General features: G+C 44.0%; 1 protein-coding gene across 2 annotated transcripts in view; it reads right to left on the bottom strand.

Moving 5' to 3' along the window:
- mecom (MDS1 and EVI1 complex locus) overlaps positions 1-17,079 on the bottom strand; it is a 748,693-nt gene that overhangs the window by 76,688 nt on the left and 654,926 nt on the right. For both annotated transcript variants that reach the window (XM_078206201.1, XM_078206208.1), the window contains 3 exons: positions 13,463-13,565; positions 8,621-8,819; positions 5,389-5,536 (listed from right to left, as the gene is read on the bottom strand). In XM_078206201.1, coding sequence (XP_078062327.1) covers positions 5,389-5,536; positions 8,621-8,819; positions 13,463-13,565 — 450 coding nt within the window. The remainder of the gene's footprint in view (positions 1-5,388; positions 5,537-8,620; positions 8,820-13,462; positions 13,566-17,079) is intronic.

Genomic DNA, 17,079 nt, shown 5'->3' with positions numbered 1-17,079 from the left:
GCAGACCAAAAGAGCTGGAGGCAGAAGGCGATCGGCATACAGATACAGAAGCCCATGGAAGTATTACGTGAGCAGGCTGGAAGGTCTGAAACCTGTAAAGCTATGTGAATAGCTTGGTGGCACTAAACGGCTGGGTGTTTTGCCAGAAGTGCAAATGCCAAAACATTGATATAGCACTTGGAGTGAACGGGATCAAAGGTTATGGGGAGAAAGCAGGATTAGGCTATTGAGTTGGACTATCAGCCATGATCGTGAAGAATGGTGGAACAGGCTCAAAGGGCCAAATGGCCTCCTCCTGCTCCTATCTTCTACGTTTCTATGTAAGTGGCCAAACCATGAACCAAGGTGTTATTGGTTGGTCAGTCGAACTGGAACTCTGGGGAACTACACGTCAGGACTGCTGTGAGCTGAGGGAGAAAGGGTTTGTAGATGTGGCTTTTGCTAATGATTACAGTACTGATGAAACACAAAGTTGAAAGCTATTGTCAGACAGGATAATTAGCCTACCCTGTGTGAATAGTCATACATGCTGAAGCGGACTGCTTGTGGTTATCCAAGAAATATCTTTGTTGGATAGAATATTGAAAGTAAAATTAACCTTTTTATTTCAATATAATTTGCCTGTTAATTCATGTTCAATTTATGTTGGTTCTGATTTGTGCTTAATACAAGTTACAAAATTGAAATCTTGTTGGGAATTTCTTCATTTGGAGCTCGTTGGGTAAATTTGATTATTTTTGGTTTATAGTTTTCCCACAGGGATTGTAATACAATGCAATAAGATCCAGGAATCTTTAGCCTAATTAAACAGTCATGGACGTATTTTTTTATAGTATCAGGTTTCACTTTAAGAACTCATCCAAAACGTAAGCTGAAATGAAATCAGTCTTAAACATGAAAACAAATGTACCAGAGAAAACTGATGAGACATATACTGTAACATCTAGTCAATCTTCATGTTGAATCCACACTCAGAATGTAGAATCACAAACTGCATTTTGATGATTTGTTGCTGTGCACTCCCCCTGTGCATTGCCCCCTGCTGGTACAGCAGAATTCTCTTTCTCACTTTATTTTGCATTAGCCCTCTAAATAAAGGACTAATGTTTTATTTTTTAAATACCTATAAGTCAGTGAATTTGCAGGTATAAATTGTAGGATTTTGAACCTGGACTTTACAGCACATTAAACACATTGGGGTAGATTTTGACCTTGTGCGATAACATAAACCAGGTGATTCTGAGTTGGCAGTCTGTTTTACATCCCTCCACTGATTTCAATAGAAATAAAAATCTAGAGGGATATAAAACAGACTGCCGACTTGCAAACATCCAACTTGCATTAACACACTGTTGTGAAATACAAATACTTACCTTGTTGTTTGGAAACTGCAGTTCCGAGCAGGCCTCGGGACTTTACACACGAACTGACTGCACGTGCGCAGGTTGTTGGTTCCACGCACGTGCTGACCAAGAAAGGAGCCGCACCTGCACAACTCGTGGATTTTCCTGTCTTCGGGCTAGAAACTAGCCCTCCACAAAAGTCAAACAGCGCAGAACAGCAGGCCAGGTGACCTGAAGGAGCACTTTTAGGAGGAAGGTGTCCCAAGGAGGACGACGTGGGGAGGGGGACAGGGAGAAAGTTTCAAACCAAGAAGGTCCCAAATCAGGGAATGGGTCAGAAAGAGGTCCCAGAAGACAATCCCAAGTAAGGGACTAAGATAGGGATCAGAGATAGATCCCATTAAGTCAATATAAATGAGGCAATGTGACGCACAGTGACGCGGAATGGTGGCACAGTGGTTAGTACTGCTGCCTCAGTGCCAGGGACCTGGATTCGATTCCCGGCTTGGGTCACTGTCTGTGCGGAGTCTGCATGGGTTTCCTCTGGGGGCTCCGGTTTCCTCCCACAGTGCGAAAGACATACTGATTAAGTGTATTGGCCATTCTAAATTCCCCCTTGGTGTACCTGAATAGGCACCAGAGTGTGGCGACTAGGGGATTTCCTCAGTAACTTCACTGCAGTCTTAATGTAAGCCTACTTGTGACTAATAAATAAACTTTAAAAAAAGGATTTGAGCAAAACACTCCAACTTGATGAGTTATGGGGAGCAGACTTGAAGCCAAATGGTTCGAGAGAAGCCCTGCAGATCTGAAGAGGCATCTGAAGTTTGGGAAACAGTGTAGGAGAACAAACATTAATGTACTTATGATAATTCTATCGAGGTTTAAATTCTGCTGATCATACTTATTACATGTATTGTTTGGGTTTTGGTTCAACCTTGCAAATTTGTGATGTTAAGTTCTTGCAAAGAGTGTGTTAAGCCATTATAAAGAAACTTTCACTGTTCCAGAGCTGTCTGTCTTCTGAGGGGAATGGTGTTGCAAAATGTGAATCCTCACCTTGGAGTTCAGGAACTACAATTCCTAGCAGGCCAGGGGATTCCTTCACATGCACAAGCCGGGAATTGGCCGCCATGCGCAGTTCATTGATTGCAAGCATGCGCTGGCCGGGAAAACAGTACATGTGTCATTATGGTTTTTATCATCACCCCTCCGCAAATGCAGAGAAGTAAAAAAACTTTAAAAATAGTGCAAAACAACAGCTCAAGTATCTGAACAATGGGGAGGGGAGGGTGGGGAGAAAGTCCTAAACCAAGAAGGGGGTCCCTATTCAGAGATTGGGACTGAAAGAAGTGCCAGAAAACTTTCCCATGTAAGGGACAGTAATAAGAATCAGGGATAGATCCCATTAAGTCAAGATAAGCTCCAAGAGTAAAATGCTCCAATTTTTAAAAAAAGAACTGCAGGGAACAGACTTGAAGCAAAGTGGGCTCCATAGAAGCAATGAAGGTCTGAAGAAGCAGCCAAAGGTTGGTGAATCCTTACTCCAGGCCTTTGGAGCCATGGTGTTCTGCTCGGCATGGCCAAAGATCTGAAATTGTGCTTCAAAGATAAACGTCCAGTGTACATGGCGATCCAAAAGGCAAGATTTTCAAAAGGCGAGATTAAAACCCTGGAAATGTATAATGGCTGTAGCTGGTGAGAGCGAAATGTGGGAGAAAATTCCCTGGTGAAATTCAAACTTGGAGATTGGGAACCCTCATGAGAAACAGAGGGCAGAATCTTACCAAAAAAATGGCAAGTGTCAAGGTCTCGCCAAATGCTATGGCATTTTGTCAATGTTTCATGCCATCATTGAGGGGTGGGGCCTAAACATGCCAGCAAAGCCTGACTGCCCTGATCAGAGGAAAAAGATAATCCCCGCTCCCACCCCCCACGGAGGTCTCAGGGGCTCTCGTCCCCCCCACTCGCAATCAAAGCTAGCATCTCTCCCCTGCACGATCGTGGTTGGCATCTCTCCACACCCCCCCCCCCCACCCACCCCACCCCCTCCGGGCCATGATTGACACCGGCATCACCCTCTCCCTCCCTTTGCCTTCTCCCCCAACAGCCATTGACAGCGTTGGATCCTGCCACCATCCCATCCCCCTCCCCACCCACAAACAACCACCACCAGCATCGAACCCTTCCTCCCACCAAGCAATCAATGCCACCAACCCCTCAGCTCCCATATCCACTCTCACCCACCACCACAAATAAATGAATCCCCCCTCATGAAGCTCCCAACAGGGTCTGCCCTGGCCCTGCCAGGTTGGCACTACCAGGCCATGATGCTCATCATGTCATGTCGGTGAGTTTAGAAAATTACAGAATGCCATCTCCCCAGAGATAATTGCATTTCTCGATTCTCTCCAGATTTTCAGCCCACATTGCCATGCTCCCTGATGATGAACACGGTTGAAAAACATCCCTAGAGTTCCAGTGAGGTCCATTGTTTCATGGGGTGATAAGTGCAGAGGGACCTGGGGGTCCTTGTGCACGAATCACAAAAACTCAGTTTGCAGGTGCAGCAGCTAATCAAGGCGACAAATGGAATGTTGGCCTTTATCACGAGAGGGATGGAGTATAAAAGCAGGGAGGTCATGCTGCAACTGTACAGGGTACTGGTGAGGCCGCACCTAGAGTACCGTGTACAATTTTGGTCCCCTTATTTAAGAAAGGATATATTAGCTTTGGAGGGGGTACAGAGAAGGTTCACCAGGTTGATTCCGGAGATGAGGGGGTTAGCTTATGAGGAGAGATTGAATAGACTGGGCCTGTACTCATTGGAGTTTAGAAGGTTGAGGGGAGATCTTATAGAGACATATAAGATAATGAAGGGGCTAGACAGGGTAGAAGCAGCGAGGTTATTTCCACTTACAATGGAAACAAGAACGAGGGGGCATAGCCTCAAATTATGGGGGAGTCAATTTAGAACAGAGTTGAGGAGGAACTTCTTCTCCCAGAAAGTAGGGAACCTTTGGAATTCTCTGCCCAATGAAGCAGTCGAGGCTACCTCGTTAAATGTGTTTAAGTCACAGACAGATAGATTTTTAACCATTAAGGGAATTAAGGGTTATGGGGAGCGGGCGGGTAACTGGAACTGAATCCACCATCAGATCAGCCATGATCTTATTGAATGGCGGGGCAGGCTCGAGGGACTAGATGGCCTACTCCTGCTCCTATTTCTTATGTTCTTATGAGTCTGGGTGTGTTGTTGAGAAATCCATGGAATCTGCTTGTGTTGCATTTATCATTTACTTTGGAGTGTGGTGCGTTTGTCCACTTCTCGCTCGTTGGTTCACATGTACTGTATATGTACCCTTAGCATTAGAGCATAATACAGACATGGTAAATTGTTTATCTTTCCAAGCTTGTGTGTCTATAGAGATATTGCGGAGGTGAAGGGATAGTGAATATCCAAATTATTTTCTTGTGTTTGAATTAAGATTTTTCCAACCTTTCTTTCTGATGAAACGTAGTTCATTTTCTTTATTCTTTGTGTTAAAAGTTCATCAGAAGACTCCTGTGAATTTGTTCAATAATTTACCTTAATTGTTTAAAAAAAACGGGAGGATCTATCAAATCACATCTCACCCTGGGATCTGATTTGTCCAAAATTAACTGGACAACACAAAGTCAAAATCTACCTCATTTTTGCCTGGGAAACGCTCTTCACTTTTGGAGAGAAAAGAATTACCTTTAACAACATTTTTAATATTTCTGCAAGTATTTTATGAATTATAAATGGATATTGAAATGTCACATTTGCATTAAAAATCCAAATCTCTCTGGAACATGGCTGGGATTTTAAGGCCTTGCTTGAGGTCAACGGACTTGCCCATCGTCCGCCCCTTGCCCGCTCTGGGGCAGTAGAATTATGGAGACTATCTCTTAACCAAATTCCTTTTACAGAATGCGGTATACTTTTTGAATTTCCAACTCTTTTTTACCCACTAGTCTAGGAGCTATTGAAAATATAAAGCAGTGAAATCCTTCACCATACCTTGGCGCAGTTTTCACACTCATAGTGCTTGCCGCTATCATGTGACATCTGGTGACGAATAAGGTTTGACTTCCAGTTGAAGGCTTTAGGGCACTGGTCACACTTATACTCTCGCTCCTCCGTGTGAGTCAACAGATGTCTGTCCAAGCTGTTGGGTCAGTAAAAGAGAGTTTGTCATCCTCTTCTCTAGGGCAGACACACAAGTTATCACTGACTCTGACTTGTCGTCACCCAGAACCAGCACGTGGGAGACCAAAAACATTTTCACTTCATCACCTTTCTCAGTGTAAAACGGGATACTCGTATTATAGAATCAAAGAATCATCAAAAATTTACAACACAGAAGGAAGTCACTCATATGAGGAGAAGTGATGGCCTAGTGGTATTATCGCTAGACTATTAATCCAGAAACTCAGCTAATGTTCTGGGGACCCAGGTTCGAATCCTGCCACAGCAGATGGTGGAAAGTTTTAAAGTTTATTAATTAGTGTCACAAGTAGGCTTACATTAACACTGCAATGAAGTTGCTGTGAAAACAACAACTCTGTTCCACCCCTCAATTTTATACACTTCAATTTAAGTCACCTCTCAACTTCCTCTGTTCCAAGGAAACAACGTAAGAAGTTTAACAACACCAGGTTAAAGTCCAACAGGTTTATTTGGTAGCAAAAGCCACACAAGCTTTCGAGGCTCTAAGCCCCTTCTTCAGGTGAGTGAGAATTCTGTTCACAAACAGAACTTATAAAGACACAGACTCAATTTACATGAATAATGGTTGGAATGCGAATACTTACAACTAATCCAGTCTTTAAGAAACAAAACAATGGGAGTGGAGAGAGCATCAAGACAGGCTAAAAAGATGTGTATTGCCTCCAGACAAGACAGCCAGTGAAACTCTGCAGGTCCACGCAGACCTGCAAAGTTTCACTGGCTGTCTTGTCTGGAGGCAATACACATTTTTTTAGCCTGTCTTGATGCTCTCTCCACTCCCATTGTTTTGTTTCTTAAAGACTGGATTAGTTGTAAGTATTCGCATTCCAACCATTATTCATGTAAATTGAGTTTGTGTCTTTATAAGTTCTGTTTGTGAACAGAATTCCCACTCACCTGAAGAAGGGGCTTAGAGCCTCGAAAGCTTGTGTGGCTTTTGCTACCAAATAAACCTGTTGGACTTTAACCTGGCATTGTTAAACTTCTTACTGTGTTTACCCCAGTCCAACGCCGGCATCTCCACACCAAGGAAACAACCCAGGCCTATCCAATCTTTCCCCATGGCTAACATTTTCCAGACACGGAAACATCCTCCTAAACAAAAAAATTTTTAAATGGTGGAAATACTCAGCAGTTCAGGCAGCATCTGTGGAAACAGAAACAGAGTTCATGGCTGGAATTTTCCAGCCCCCACATCCGCCTGCAATGGCTTTTCCCACGGCGGATTAGGTCTTTTTAAAATTCATTGGTGGGACATGAGTTTCGCTGGCTGGCTGGCCAGCATTTATTGCCCATCCCTAGTTGCCTGAGGACAGTTGAAAGTCAACCACATTGCTGTGGCTCTGGAGTCACCTGCAAACCAGACCAGGTAATGATGGTAAATTTCCTTCCCTAAAAGGACATTAGTGAACCAGATGGGTTTTTCCGACAGTCGACAATGGTTTCATGTTCGTCAGTAGATTCTTAATTCCAGATTTTTTCATTGAATTCAAATTCCACCATCTGCCATGGTTGGATTCGAACCTGGGTCCCCAGAACATCAGTTGAGTTTCTGGATCAATAGTCTAGTGATATTACCACTGGGCCATTGCCTCCCCCTTAGGCTCACTAATGGCCATCAGCAGGATCTTCCAGTCCCACCAAAGTCGATGACAATTTGCATGACTCGCCCGTCCCGCAGAGGGGGTTAATTTGGTGGGATCGAAAGAACCCACCGGCGGGAAAGGTTGGAAAATTCTGCCCAACATTTCAGGTCATCATGACCTTTATAAATCCCCTCTGCACAATCACATCTTTCTCAAAGTGAACTGTACGCAGTACTCAAGCAGTGGCCTAACAAAATCATTAAAATCAATTCTCTCAATTCTTTTCCCTTCAATGGCTTAGCCACCCCTGACGGCCTCCACTACATCACCAAGTGTGAGCTTAGATGGTATAAGAAGACGGGAGTTAGGAGCAGGAGAAGGCCATTTGACCCAACTTGCCGCTCAAAAATCTACTCAAGTGGTAGGAAGCTATTTAATTTTCTTCGTAGTTCTGAGCAAGAATTTGCAAAGTCGCGACAGAAAGATTGAGCAACTTTGGCCTGATTGTGGGGCATAGTCAAGTTACTCGAGGGACACCATTCCTGCAGACCCCATCAGACACAGGTAAAGAGCTACTAACTTTCCAGCTTTCTCTGACAGACAGTGTTTATTGGTTTATTCTCCTGGTGAACTCTGCTGAGCAATAAAGGAAGCAATGTACATGTACCACTTTTAAAGACTTCAATTCTAAACAAAAGTAGCTGCTAAGCTGCCAGTCAACTGTTTCCTAGGCCCCACCTGCATCCAGTATGTCAGCAGTGAATGATCTTAGTCCTGCCCAGACTGCTGATTGACAAGTTGAAAATTTCACATTCCTGCAGCTCTAGGGTTCTAGACAGAATTGAAAGTGGATTGTTTTGGCTTAGGGTGCTTGAGAAGCATTTGAAACGTAAATAAAGAAGGGCTTTAATGCCTGGCAGTCAACACCACTGGACTTGCCGTCAAAATACCTACTCCATACATCTCATCAGCAATAGAGAATGTGATTTTAAAAAATAGACTAACTTTCAAACCAATAAGAGGACAAAATATTTTAAAATACTATGGACATAATGAAAACCTTCCCGATTATATAATTTACCTACTTCCATCAGTCTATTGCACCTCGATCCTGCCTACCTGACAGCATATTCCCTCAGTATATGGAATAATTCGAAGGTTCAGCCTGTCCAAGGGTGAAAATCTCTTTTCCCGAACGTTTCACAAGCAGTGCTCGCAACACAAACTAGAATGACATAACCATTTTTGTCAAACACGATTGAGAGGTGTCAATGCTTGTTGATATTATCCGGGGGACAGAGTTGTGTCGCGGAGTTGATGTGTAGCGAATTACATTTCCCTTTTAGTTTGCTGGCGTCTGGAGGTGGAGTATGTCGAACTAATCGGCCAAAGACAGTCCTGGGACTCAGGAGATTAGCTCGAATTGTTGCACTCACCTTTGAGCATCTGGATAGATGCCATCGCACTCTTTACACTCGTGAAGCTCATCGTCACCGTTCAGCTTTGGTTTGAAGTCTTCATTTACCATAGAGAACGCGGTGGGGGAGTTGTTGCAGGTAAACTTCTGGTGGTCCAGTAACTCTGCCTTGCATTCGAAGAGTTTATTGCACTCCACACACCGATACTCACGCTCCTCTGTAACATTGAAACGCCATTTCAGAAACTTGATTCAACTGAACTTTAGGACTTAATACCTCCAATTAATTATTACCAGTTCTCGATGTGGTAAAGTCCATTTCACTGACAAGAGAGTCAACCATTCCTCTTAATTAATGACACCACGTGGTGCAACTTTTATATGGCTATTAGTCAATAATCAATTACTGATGGCCTACAAGTGATAATGAATCTCAGAATCACACAGTTCATGGTCCATGTAACCTTCCCACACCTTTCAAGATCCAATTGAAGTTCAGGTTATTATTGAAAAACATCTCTTTGACATTTCATCTTTGTGCTCTGAAGTCATCAACAACAAATTGAGTTGTATTGCGTTTTTATTTAGACATTTTTTTGGGATGGCATGGTGTTACAGAAATGTCAGAGGTAATAGCGGATGCATTAGTGGTTATTTATCAAAATTCACTGGACTCTGGGGTAGTGCCAGCTGATTGGAAAACGGCTACTGTTACGCCGCTGTTTAAAAAAGGTGGGTAACTACAGGCTGGTTAGCTTAACATCTGTAGTTGGGAAAATGCTGGAATCCATCATTAAAGAAGAAATAGCAGGCCATCTGGATAAGAATGGTTCGATCAAGCAGATGCAGCATGGATTCATGAGAGGAAAGTCATGTTTGACGAACTTACTGGATTTTTATGAAGATGTGACTAGTGCGGTTGACGGAGGGGAACCAGTAGATGTGGTGTTTTTGGATTTCCAAAAGGCATTCGATAAGGTGCCTCACAAAAGGTTGCTGCAGAAGATTGGGGCACACGGAGTTGGGGGTAGGGTGTTAGCGTGGATTGGGGATTGGCTATCCAACAGGAAGCAGAGAGTTGGAATAAATGGGTGCTTTTCTGGTTGGCAGATGGTGACTAGTGGCGTGCCGCAGGGATCGGTACTGGGGCCTCAACTGTTTACTATTTACATAGATGATCTGGAGGAGGGGACTGAGTGTAGGGTAACAAAGTTTGCTGACGACACGAAGATAAGTGGGAAAGTGAATTGCGTGGAGGAAGCGGAAGGTCTGCAGAGAGATTTGAATAGGCTGAGTGAGTGGGCGAGGATCTGGCAGATGGAGTATAACGTTGGCAAATGCGAGGTTAGTCACTTTGGAAGAAATAATAGCAAATTGGATTATTATTTAAATGGAAAAAAATTACAACATGCTACTGTGCAAAGGGACCTGGGGGTCCTTGTGCATGAGTCGCAAAAACTCAGTCTGCAAGTACAACAGGTGATCAAGAAGGCAAATGGGATGTTGGCATTTATCGCGAGGGGGATAGAATATAAAAGCAGAGAAGTCTTGCTGCATCTGTACAAGGCATTGGTGAAGCCGCAGCTGGAATACGGTGTGCAGTATTGGTCCCCTTACTTGTGAAAGGATATATTGGCCTTGGAGGGAGTGCAGAGAAGGTTCACCAGGTTGATAGCGGAGATGAGGGTGTAGATTATGAGGAGAGATTGAGCAGATTAGGTTTGTACTCGTTGGAGTTTAGAAGGCTGAGGGGTGATCTTATAGAGGCATATAAGATAATGAAGGGGCTGGATAGGGTAGAAGTGGAGAGATTCTTTCCACTTAGAAAGGAAACCAGAACTAGAGGGCACAGCCTCAAAATAAAGGGGGGTCAGTTTAGGACAGAGTTGAGGAGGAACTTCTTCTCTCAGAGGGTGGTGAATCTCTGGAATTCTCTGCCCACTGAAGTGGTGGAGGCTACCTCGTTGAATATGTTTAAGTCACGGATAGATGGATCTCTGATCGGTAGGGGAATTAAGGGTTATGGGGAGCAGGCGGGTAAGTGGAACTGATTCACTTCAGATCAGCCATGATCTTATTGAATGGTGGGGCAGGCTCGAGGGGCTAGATGGCCTACTCCTGCTCCTATTTCTTATGTTCTTATGTTACAGTGGTTAGCACTGCTGCCTCAACGCCAAGGACCTGGGTTCAATTCCAGCCTCGGGTCACTGTCTGTGTGGAGTTCGCACGTTCTCCCGGTGTCTTCATGGGTTTCCTTCCGTACGTATGCAGGTTAGGTTGATTGCTCAATTGTCCCTTAGTGTCAGGGGGATTTGCAGGGTAAATACATGGGCTTTTGGGGATAAGGCCGGGATGGGATTGTTATCAGTGCAGGCTTGATGGGCCAAATGGCCTCTTCCTGCAATGTAGGGATTCTATGAAAATATTTGAGCAGTAGAGCCTGTATAAAATGAAACAAGGCATTGGCCTGCATCAAAACATAACCGTTAAATGCACAGACCAAGAATAAATACTGAAATGCTCCGTAGGGCCGTTCATCACAGCAACGCGATCCAGAGTCAAGTAAGTGCATTAAAATGTCCTTGGGGACCAGCAATATCATTATTGAAGGTTTCGTGTGTCTTACTTTTGAATGCTGTCCAACTATAAATTTCATGTACATTTATTGCATACTATGTGAGCTAGATTCTCTGGATGCCTTCACCTGCACCCCTGAACACTTCAATCTAGAGTTTGGAGAGTTGTTTTAAATGAGCGTGAAACACGAGTCAGGCCATTCCTGTCGTATCTACGAACTCCATCCTTAAAGCTTGGAAGCCCGAGGAGCATTGGATCATTCTGCAGGCCAATTTTGGAGCATGACAATTTGGACTTCTGCACTGGATGCGAGAGGTCTCTGCTCAGAAGTTATGCCTGATGCCAGAGCTAAATTCTTGGATTCCATGAGACAGAGAGAAAACTCATTAGCTTTCCACGGAGAAGAGGGCCAATTATTCAGAGTAATGTTCAAGAAAACCATGCCACCCAACCCTTTTCTTTTTAAATAATAAATTACTGATATTTTCTTTGCCAAGACATGATTATAAACAGATTTGGGGTTTCAATTTTCTATGCACAAGTGTCTTTTATTGCACAATCTTTTGTTGTCGTTCTTTCCTGATCAAAATTGCTATTCTTTCAATGTGCAGTTCCAAAGACACGTTCTTACACAATGAGAAATTAATTTGACTCACTTCAAAAAAAAAAGCACGTCTAATAAGAAACGGTGACTTCATGTTGTAACAATGGGAAGGAAGTCAATTTATTATACACAGCTACTTACAAAACAAGCAGTCACTGCCAGGGTCAATGGCTCATGGCCTTTAATATCTCCAAGAATGTTTCTTATGAAGAAGAGAATAGACCAACTGAGAGTATTGTGTCAGCAATGCATGCAAACTGCCAAACGCTCGCTAATTAATCTTCTGTTCATCACTGCTATACAGGGTATTTAAAATGCAACTGCAGGTACAGGAATAATATTTTAATCCAACCGTATGCGACATCAAAAAGGATATGCAGTACTGGCCGCTGGGAGAACAAAGGAGGAAAGCAGCCACGACTGGCATAAGTGCCATTCTTTTACCACGCAACCTGGGATCGTGCCACTTGGGAGGCAAGATGTTCCACCACCGTTAAGTCAAGTCAAGGGTTTTGCCCCTTCAGACACTGAGCCCGCTGTCAGAGTCACTGGACAGAGAAATTAATCTCAACGCTGACAACAGCAGATGTGACAGTGCCTCCTCTTCCTGTCAACTATACAAACTATTCCAGGCTATTGAAATTAAATCTCTTCACTGCATCTCATGGAAGAGGTTCAAATTCCAATAAACAGCACGATTCTTCCCTCAAAATGCTTTTTTTAAAAAAAAACAAGTACTGGCACACAAGGACGACACTGAACTATTTATAAAAGCAGAAAAACATAAGGAATTAAAAATAACAACTCACTTAAATCACGATAAAAAGTTAACGGGAAGATTTTAATCTTTGGGCAAAATATATGGCTGATCAGCCCCGAGTAACTCGAGAGAATCATGAGATCATTGAAGAGCTGAAGGTGATCTCTTATAAAACAGGTAACACATTGACAAAATGTATTATTTGATCATTGTGTTGTGAAAAATAGGATGACACCGTATGTAGAAGCCGACCATCCATAAAGACCATGAGACAAAGGAGCAGAATTAGGCCACTCGGCCCATCGAGTCTGCTCCGCCATTGAATCTTGGCTGATATTTTTCTCATCCCCATAACCCCTGATCCCCTTATTAATCAAGAACCTATCTGTCTCCGTCTTAAAGACACTCAATGACCTGGCCTCCACAGCCTTCTGCGGCAAAGATTCACCACTCTCTGGCTGACAAAATTCCTCTTCATCTTTTTAAAGGATCGTCCCTTTAGCCTGAGTTGTGCCCTCTGGTTCTAGTTTTTCCTACTAGTGGAAATATCCTCTCCACGTCCACTCTATCCAGGCCTCGCAGTATCCTGCAAGTTGCAATAAGATCCCCCCTCATCCTTCTAAACTCCAAACTCACAAGTCTCGATGTATCCTGACAAGCATGCCAACTTTGCCAAGTTCTAAAAATCACGAAACATGTTGCAGACGTCTGCAATCAGTGGAGCTATTTTGCAAACACACAATGATAGTTCATGCCAATGAATAGCTTTGTTGACCAGAACTGAATGGGAATACACGGAACATCTGTGTGAGCCAAGTCAGGACATGTGCTCTCGCCTGGTTTGGAGTTACATTACGACACAGAGTGCAGCCAGGCCGGCCACAGTCTGAGGAGTTTGTGACAGTGACGCAGTTACTCACCATGTATCTCTGGAGCCATAATATCTTGTGAATAGCCTTCACTCTTCATCAACACTAGCAGCTCCTCCCCAGGGCTAATGTCTCGTATAATTCTGTAAAAGATCTGGATTTAAAAAAAACACAGGTTATACTAAGTGGGGAGGAAAGAATTGAACTGAGTGTTGTAACAAGATCCTATTACCAAATCACAAGCAGTGATACTCAACTGCTGTGACTTAAATCTGTCATACACTACCTCTTATGTAGTATTTCAAGTACCTGGAGATACAACCAAGCGTCAAGCTGAAAGCGTACGACTGCTGTTGCCAATCAGCCATTATTATCTACACTCCCTCTCTCCCACACCCGATTTTCATTTCTGTTGTTGCCAATGGAAATAAAAACGGGAGATGTGTTTCTTGGTCGACTGATTTGCAACACCAGATTTATGTTTGGGTAATATGTTGAAAATCTAGGATAAAAGCAAATTACTGCGGATGCTGGAATCTGAAACCAAAAGTGAAAATGCTGGAAAATCTCAGCAGGTCTGGCACCATCTGCAAGGAGAGAAAAGAAAGGACGTTTCAAGTCCAGATGACCCTTTGTCAAAGCTTTGACAAAAGGTCATCTGGACTCGAAACGTCAGCTCTTTTCTCTCCTTACAGATGCTGCCAGACCTGCTGAGATTTTCCAGCATTTTCCTCTTTGACATTGAAAATCTGTCCTATAATGCTTCAGATCATGACCAAAAAACACAAATGGTCAATTCTAAATATTTCAAATGCAGAATATTTTAGGATCAAAATGGAGGCATTTCCATTGTACAAGGCAGAATTCCCCTCCTTTTGGGCAGCACGGTGGCTCAGTGGTTAGCACTGCTGTCTCGCAGCTCTGGGGACTCGGGTTCGATTCCGGCCTCAGGTGACTGGGTGGAGTTTGCACATTCCCCCCGTGTCCGAGTAGAATTCCTCCGGGTGCGTCGGTTTCCTCCCACAGTCCAAACATGTGTGGGTTAGGTGGATTGGCCATACTATATTGCCCCTTGTATCAAGGGGATTAGTAGGGTCAATACATAGAACATAGAACAGTACAGCACAGTACAGGCCCTTCGGCACTCAATGTTGTGCCGAGCTTTGTCCAAAACCAAGATCAAGTTATCCCACTCCCTATCATTCTGGTGTGCTCCGTGTGCCTATCCAATAACCGCTTGAAAGTTCCTAAAGTGTCCGACTCCACTATCACAGCAGGCAGTCCATTCCACACCCCAACCACTCTGAGTAAAGAACCTACTCAGACATCCCTCCTGTATCTCCCACCATGAACCTTATAGTTATGCCCCCGAGTAATAGCTCCATCCACCCGAGGAAATGGTCTCTGAACGTCCACTCTATCTATCCCCCTCATCATCTTATAAACCTCGATTACGTCGCCTCTCATCCTCCTCCGCTCTAAAGAGAAAAGCCCTAGCTCCCTCAACCTTTCCTCATAAGACCTACCCTCCAAACCAGGCAGCATCCTGGTAAATCTCCTCTGCACTCTCTCCAATGCTTCCACATCCTTCTTATAGTGAGGTGACCAGAACTGCACACAATATTCCAAATGTGGTCTCACCAAGGTCCTGTACAGTTGCAGCATAACCCCACGGCTCTTAAACTCAAACCCCCTGTTAATAAATGCTAACACACTATAGGCTTTCTTCACGGTTCGATCCACTTGAGTGGCAACTTTCAGAGATCTGTGGATATGAACCCCAAGATCTCTCTGTTCCTCCACATTCCTCAGAAACCTGCCGTTGACCCTGTAAACTGCATTCAAATTAGTCCTACCAAGATGAATCACCTCGCACTTATCAGGGTTAAACTCCATCTGCCATTTTTCGGCCCAGCTCTGCATCCTATTCCTTTGCAGCCTACAACAGCCCTCCACCTCATCCACTACTCCACCAATCTTGGTGTCATCAGCAAATTTACTGACCCACCCTTCAGCCCCCTCCTCCAAGTCATTGATAAAAATCACAAATAGCAGAGGACCCAGCACTGATCCCTGTGGGACACCGCTGGTAACTGGTCTCCAGTCTGAAAATTTTCCATCCACCACCACCCTCTGTCTTCTATGAGATAGCCAGTTACTTATCCAATTGGCCAAATCTCCCTCTATCCCGCACGTCCTTACTTTCTTCATGCGCCGACCATGGGGAACCTTATCAAACGCCTTACTAAAATCCATGTATACGACATCAACTGCTCTACCTTCATCTACACACTTTGTTACCTCCTCAAAGAATTCAATCAAATTTGTGAGGCAAGACTTACCCTTCACGAATCAGTGTTGGCTATCCCGGATTAAGCTGCAAATTTCCAAATGGTCATAAATCCTATCCCTCAGGGCCTTTTCCATTAACTTACCGACCACCGAAGTAAGACTAACCGGTCTATAATTACCAGGGTCATTCCTATTTCCTTTCTCGAACAGTGGAACAACATTCGCCACTCTCCAGTCCTCTGGCACTATCCCCGTGGACAGCGAGGACCCAAAGATCAAAGCCAACGGCTCTGCAATCTCATCCCTTGCTTCCCAAAGAATCCTAGGATATATCCCATCTGGCCCAGGGGACTTATCGACCCTCAGGTTTTTAAAAATTGCTAATACATCATCCCTCAAAACATCGACCTCCTCCAGCCTATCAGTCTGTATCACACACTCATCCTCAAAAACATGGCCCCTCTCCTTGGTGAACACTGAAGAAAAGTATTCATTCATCGCCTCTCCTATCTCTTCAGACTCCATGCACAAGTTCCCACTACTATCCTTGACGGGCCCTAACCTGGTCATTCTTTTATTTCTCACATAAGAGTAAAAGGCCTTGAGGTTTTCCTTGGTCCGACCCGCCAAGGACTCCTCATGCCCCCTCCTAGCTCTCCTAAGCCCTTTTTTTAAGCTCATTCCTTGCTTCCTTCTAACTCTCAAGCGACCCAACTGAACCTTGTTTTCTCATTCTTACATATGCTTCCTTTTTCCTCTTGACAAGACATTCAACCTCTTTTGTGAACCATGGTTCCCTCACTCGGCCATTTCCTCCCTATCTGATAGGGACATACCTATCAAAGACAGGCAGCATTTGTTCTTTGAACAAGCTCCACTTTTCATTTGTGCCTTTCCCTGACAGTTTCTGTTCCCATCTTATGCTCCCTAATTCTTGCCTAATCGCATCATAATTACCCCTCCCCCAATTATAAACCTTGCCCTGCCGTATGGCCCTATCCCTCTCCATTGCAATAATGAAAGACACCGAATTGTGGTCACTATCTCCAAAGTGCTCTCCCACAAACAAATCTAACACTTGGCCCGGTTCATTACCCAGTACCAAGTCCAATGTGGCCCCACCTCTTGTCGGCCTATCCACATATTGTGTCAGGAAACCCTCCTGCACACATTGTACAAGAACTGCCCCATTCCAACTATTCGACCTATAAAGGTTCCAATCAATATTTGGAAAGTTAAAGTCACCCATGACAACTACCCTGTGACCTCCACACCTATCCATAATCTGCTTTGCAATTTCTTCCTCCACATCTCTATTACTATTTGGGGGCATATAAAAAACTCCTAACAACGTGACCGCTCCTTTCCTATTTCTA

The sequence above is a fragment of the Mustelus asterias genome, chromosome 3 (assembly GCF_964213995.1).
Source record: "Mustelus asterias chromosome 3, sMusAst1.hap1.1, whole genome shotgun sequence".
NCBI classification, from domain to species: domain Eukaryota; kingdom Metazoa; phylum Chordata; class Chondrichthyes; order Carcharhiniformes; family Triakidae; genus Mustelus; species Mustelus asterias.
The sequence above is the reverse complement of the archived record's forward strand: the minus strand, read 5'-3'. Positions and strand labels throughout refer to the sequence as shown.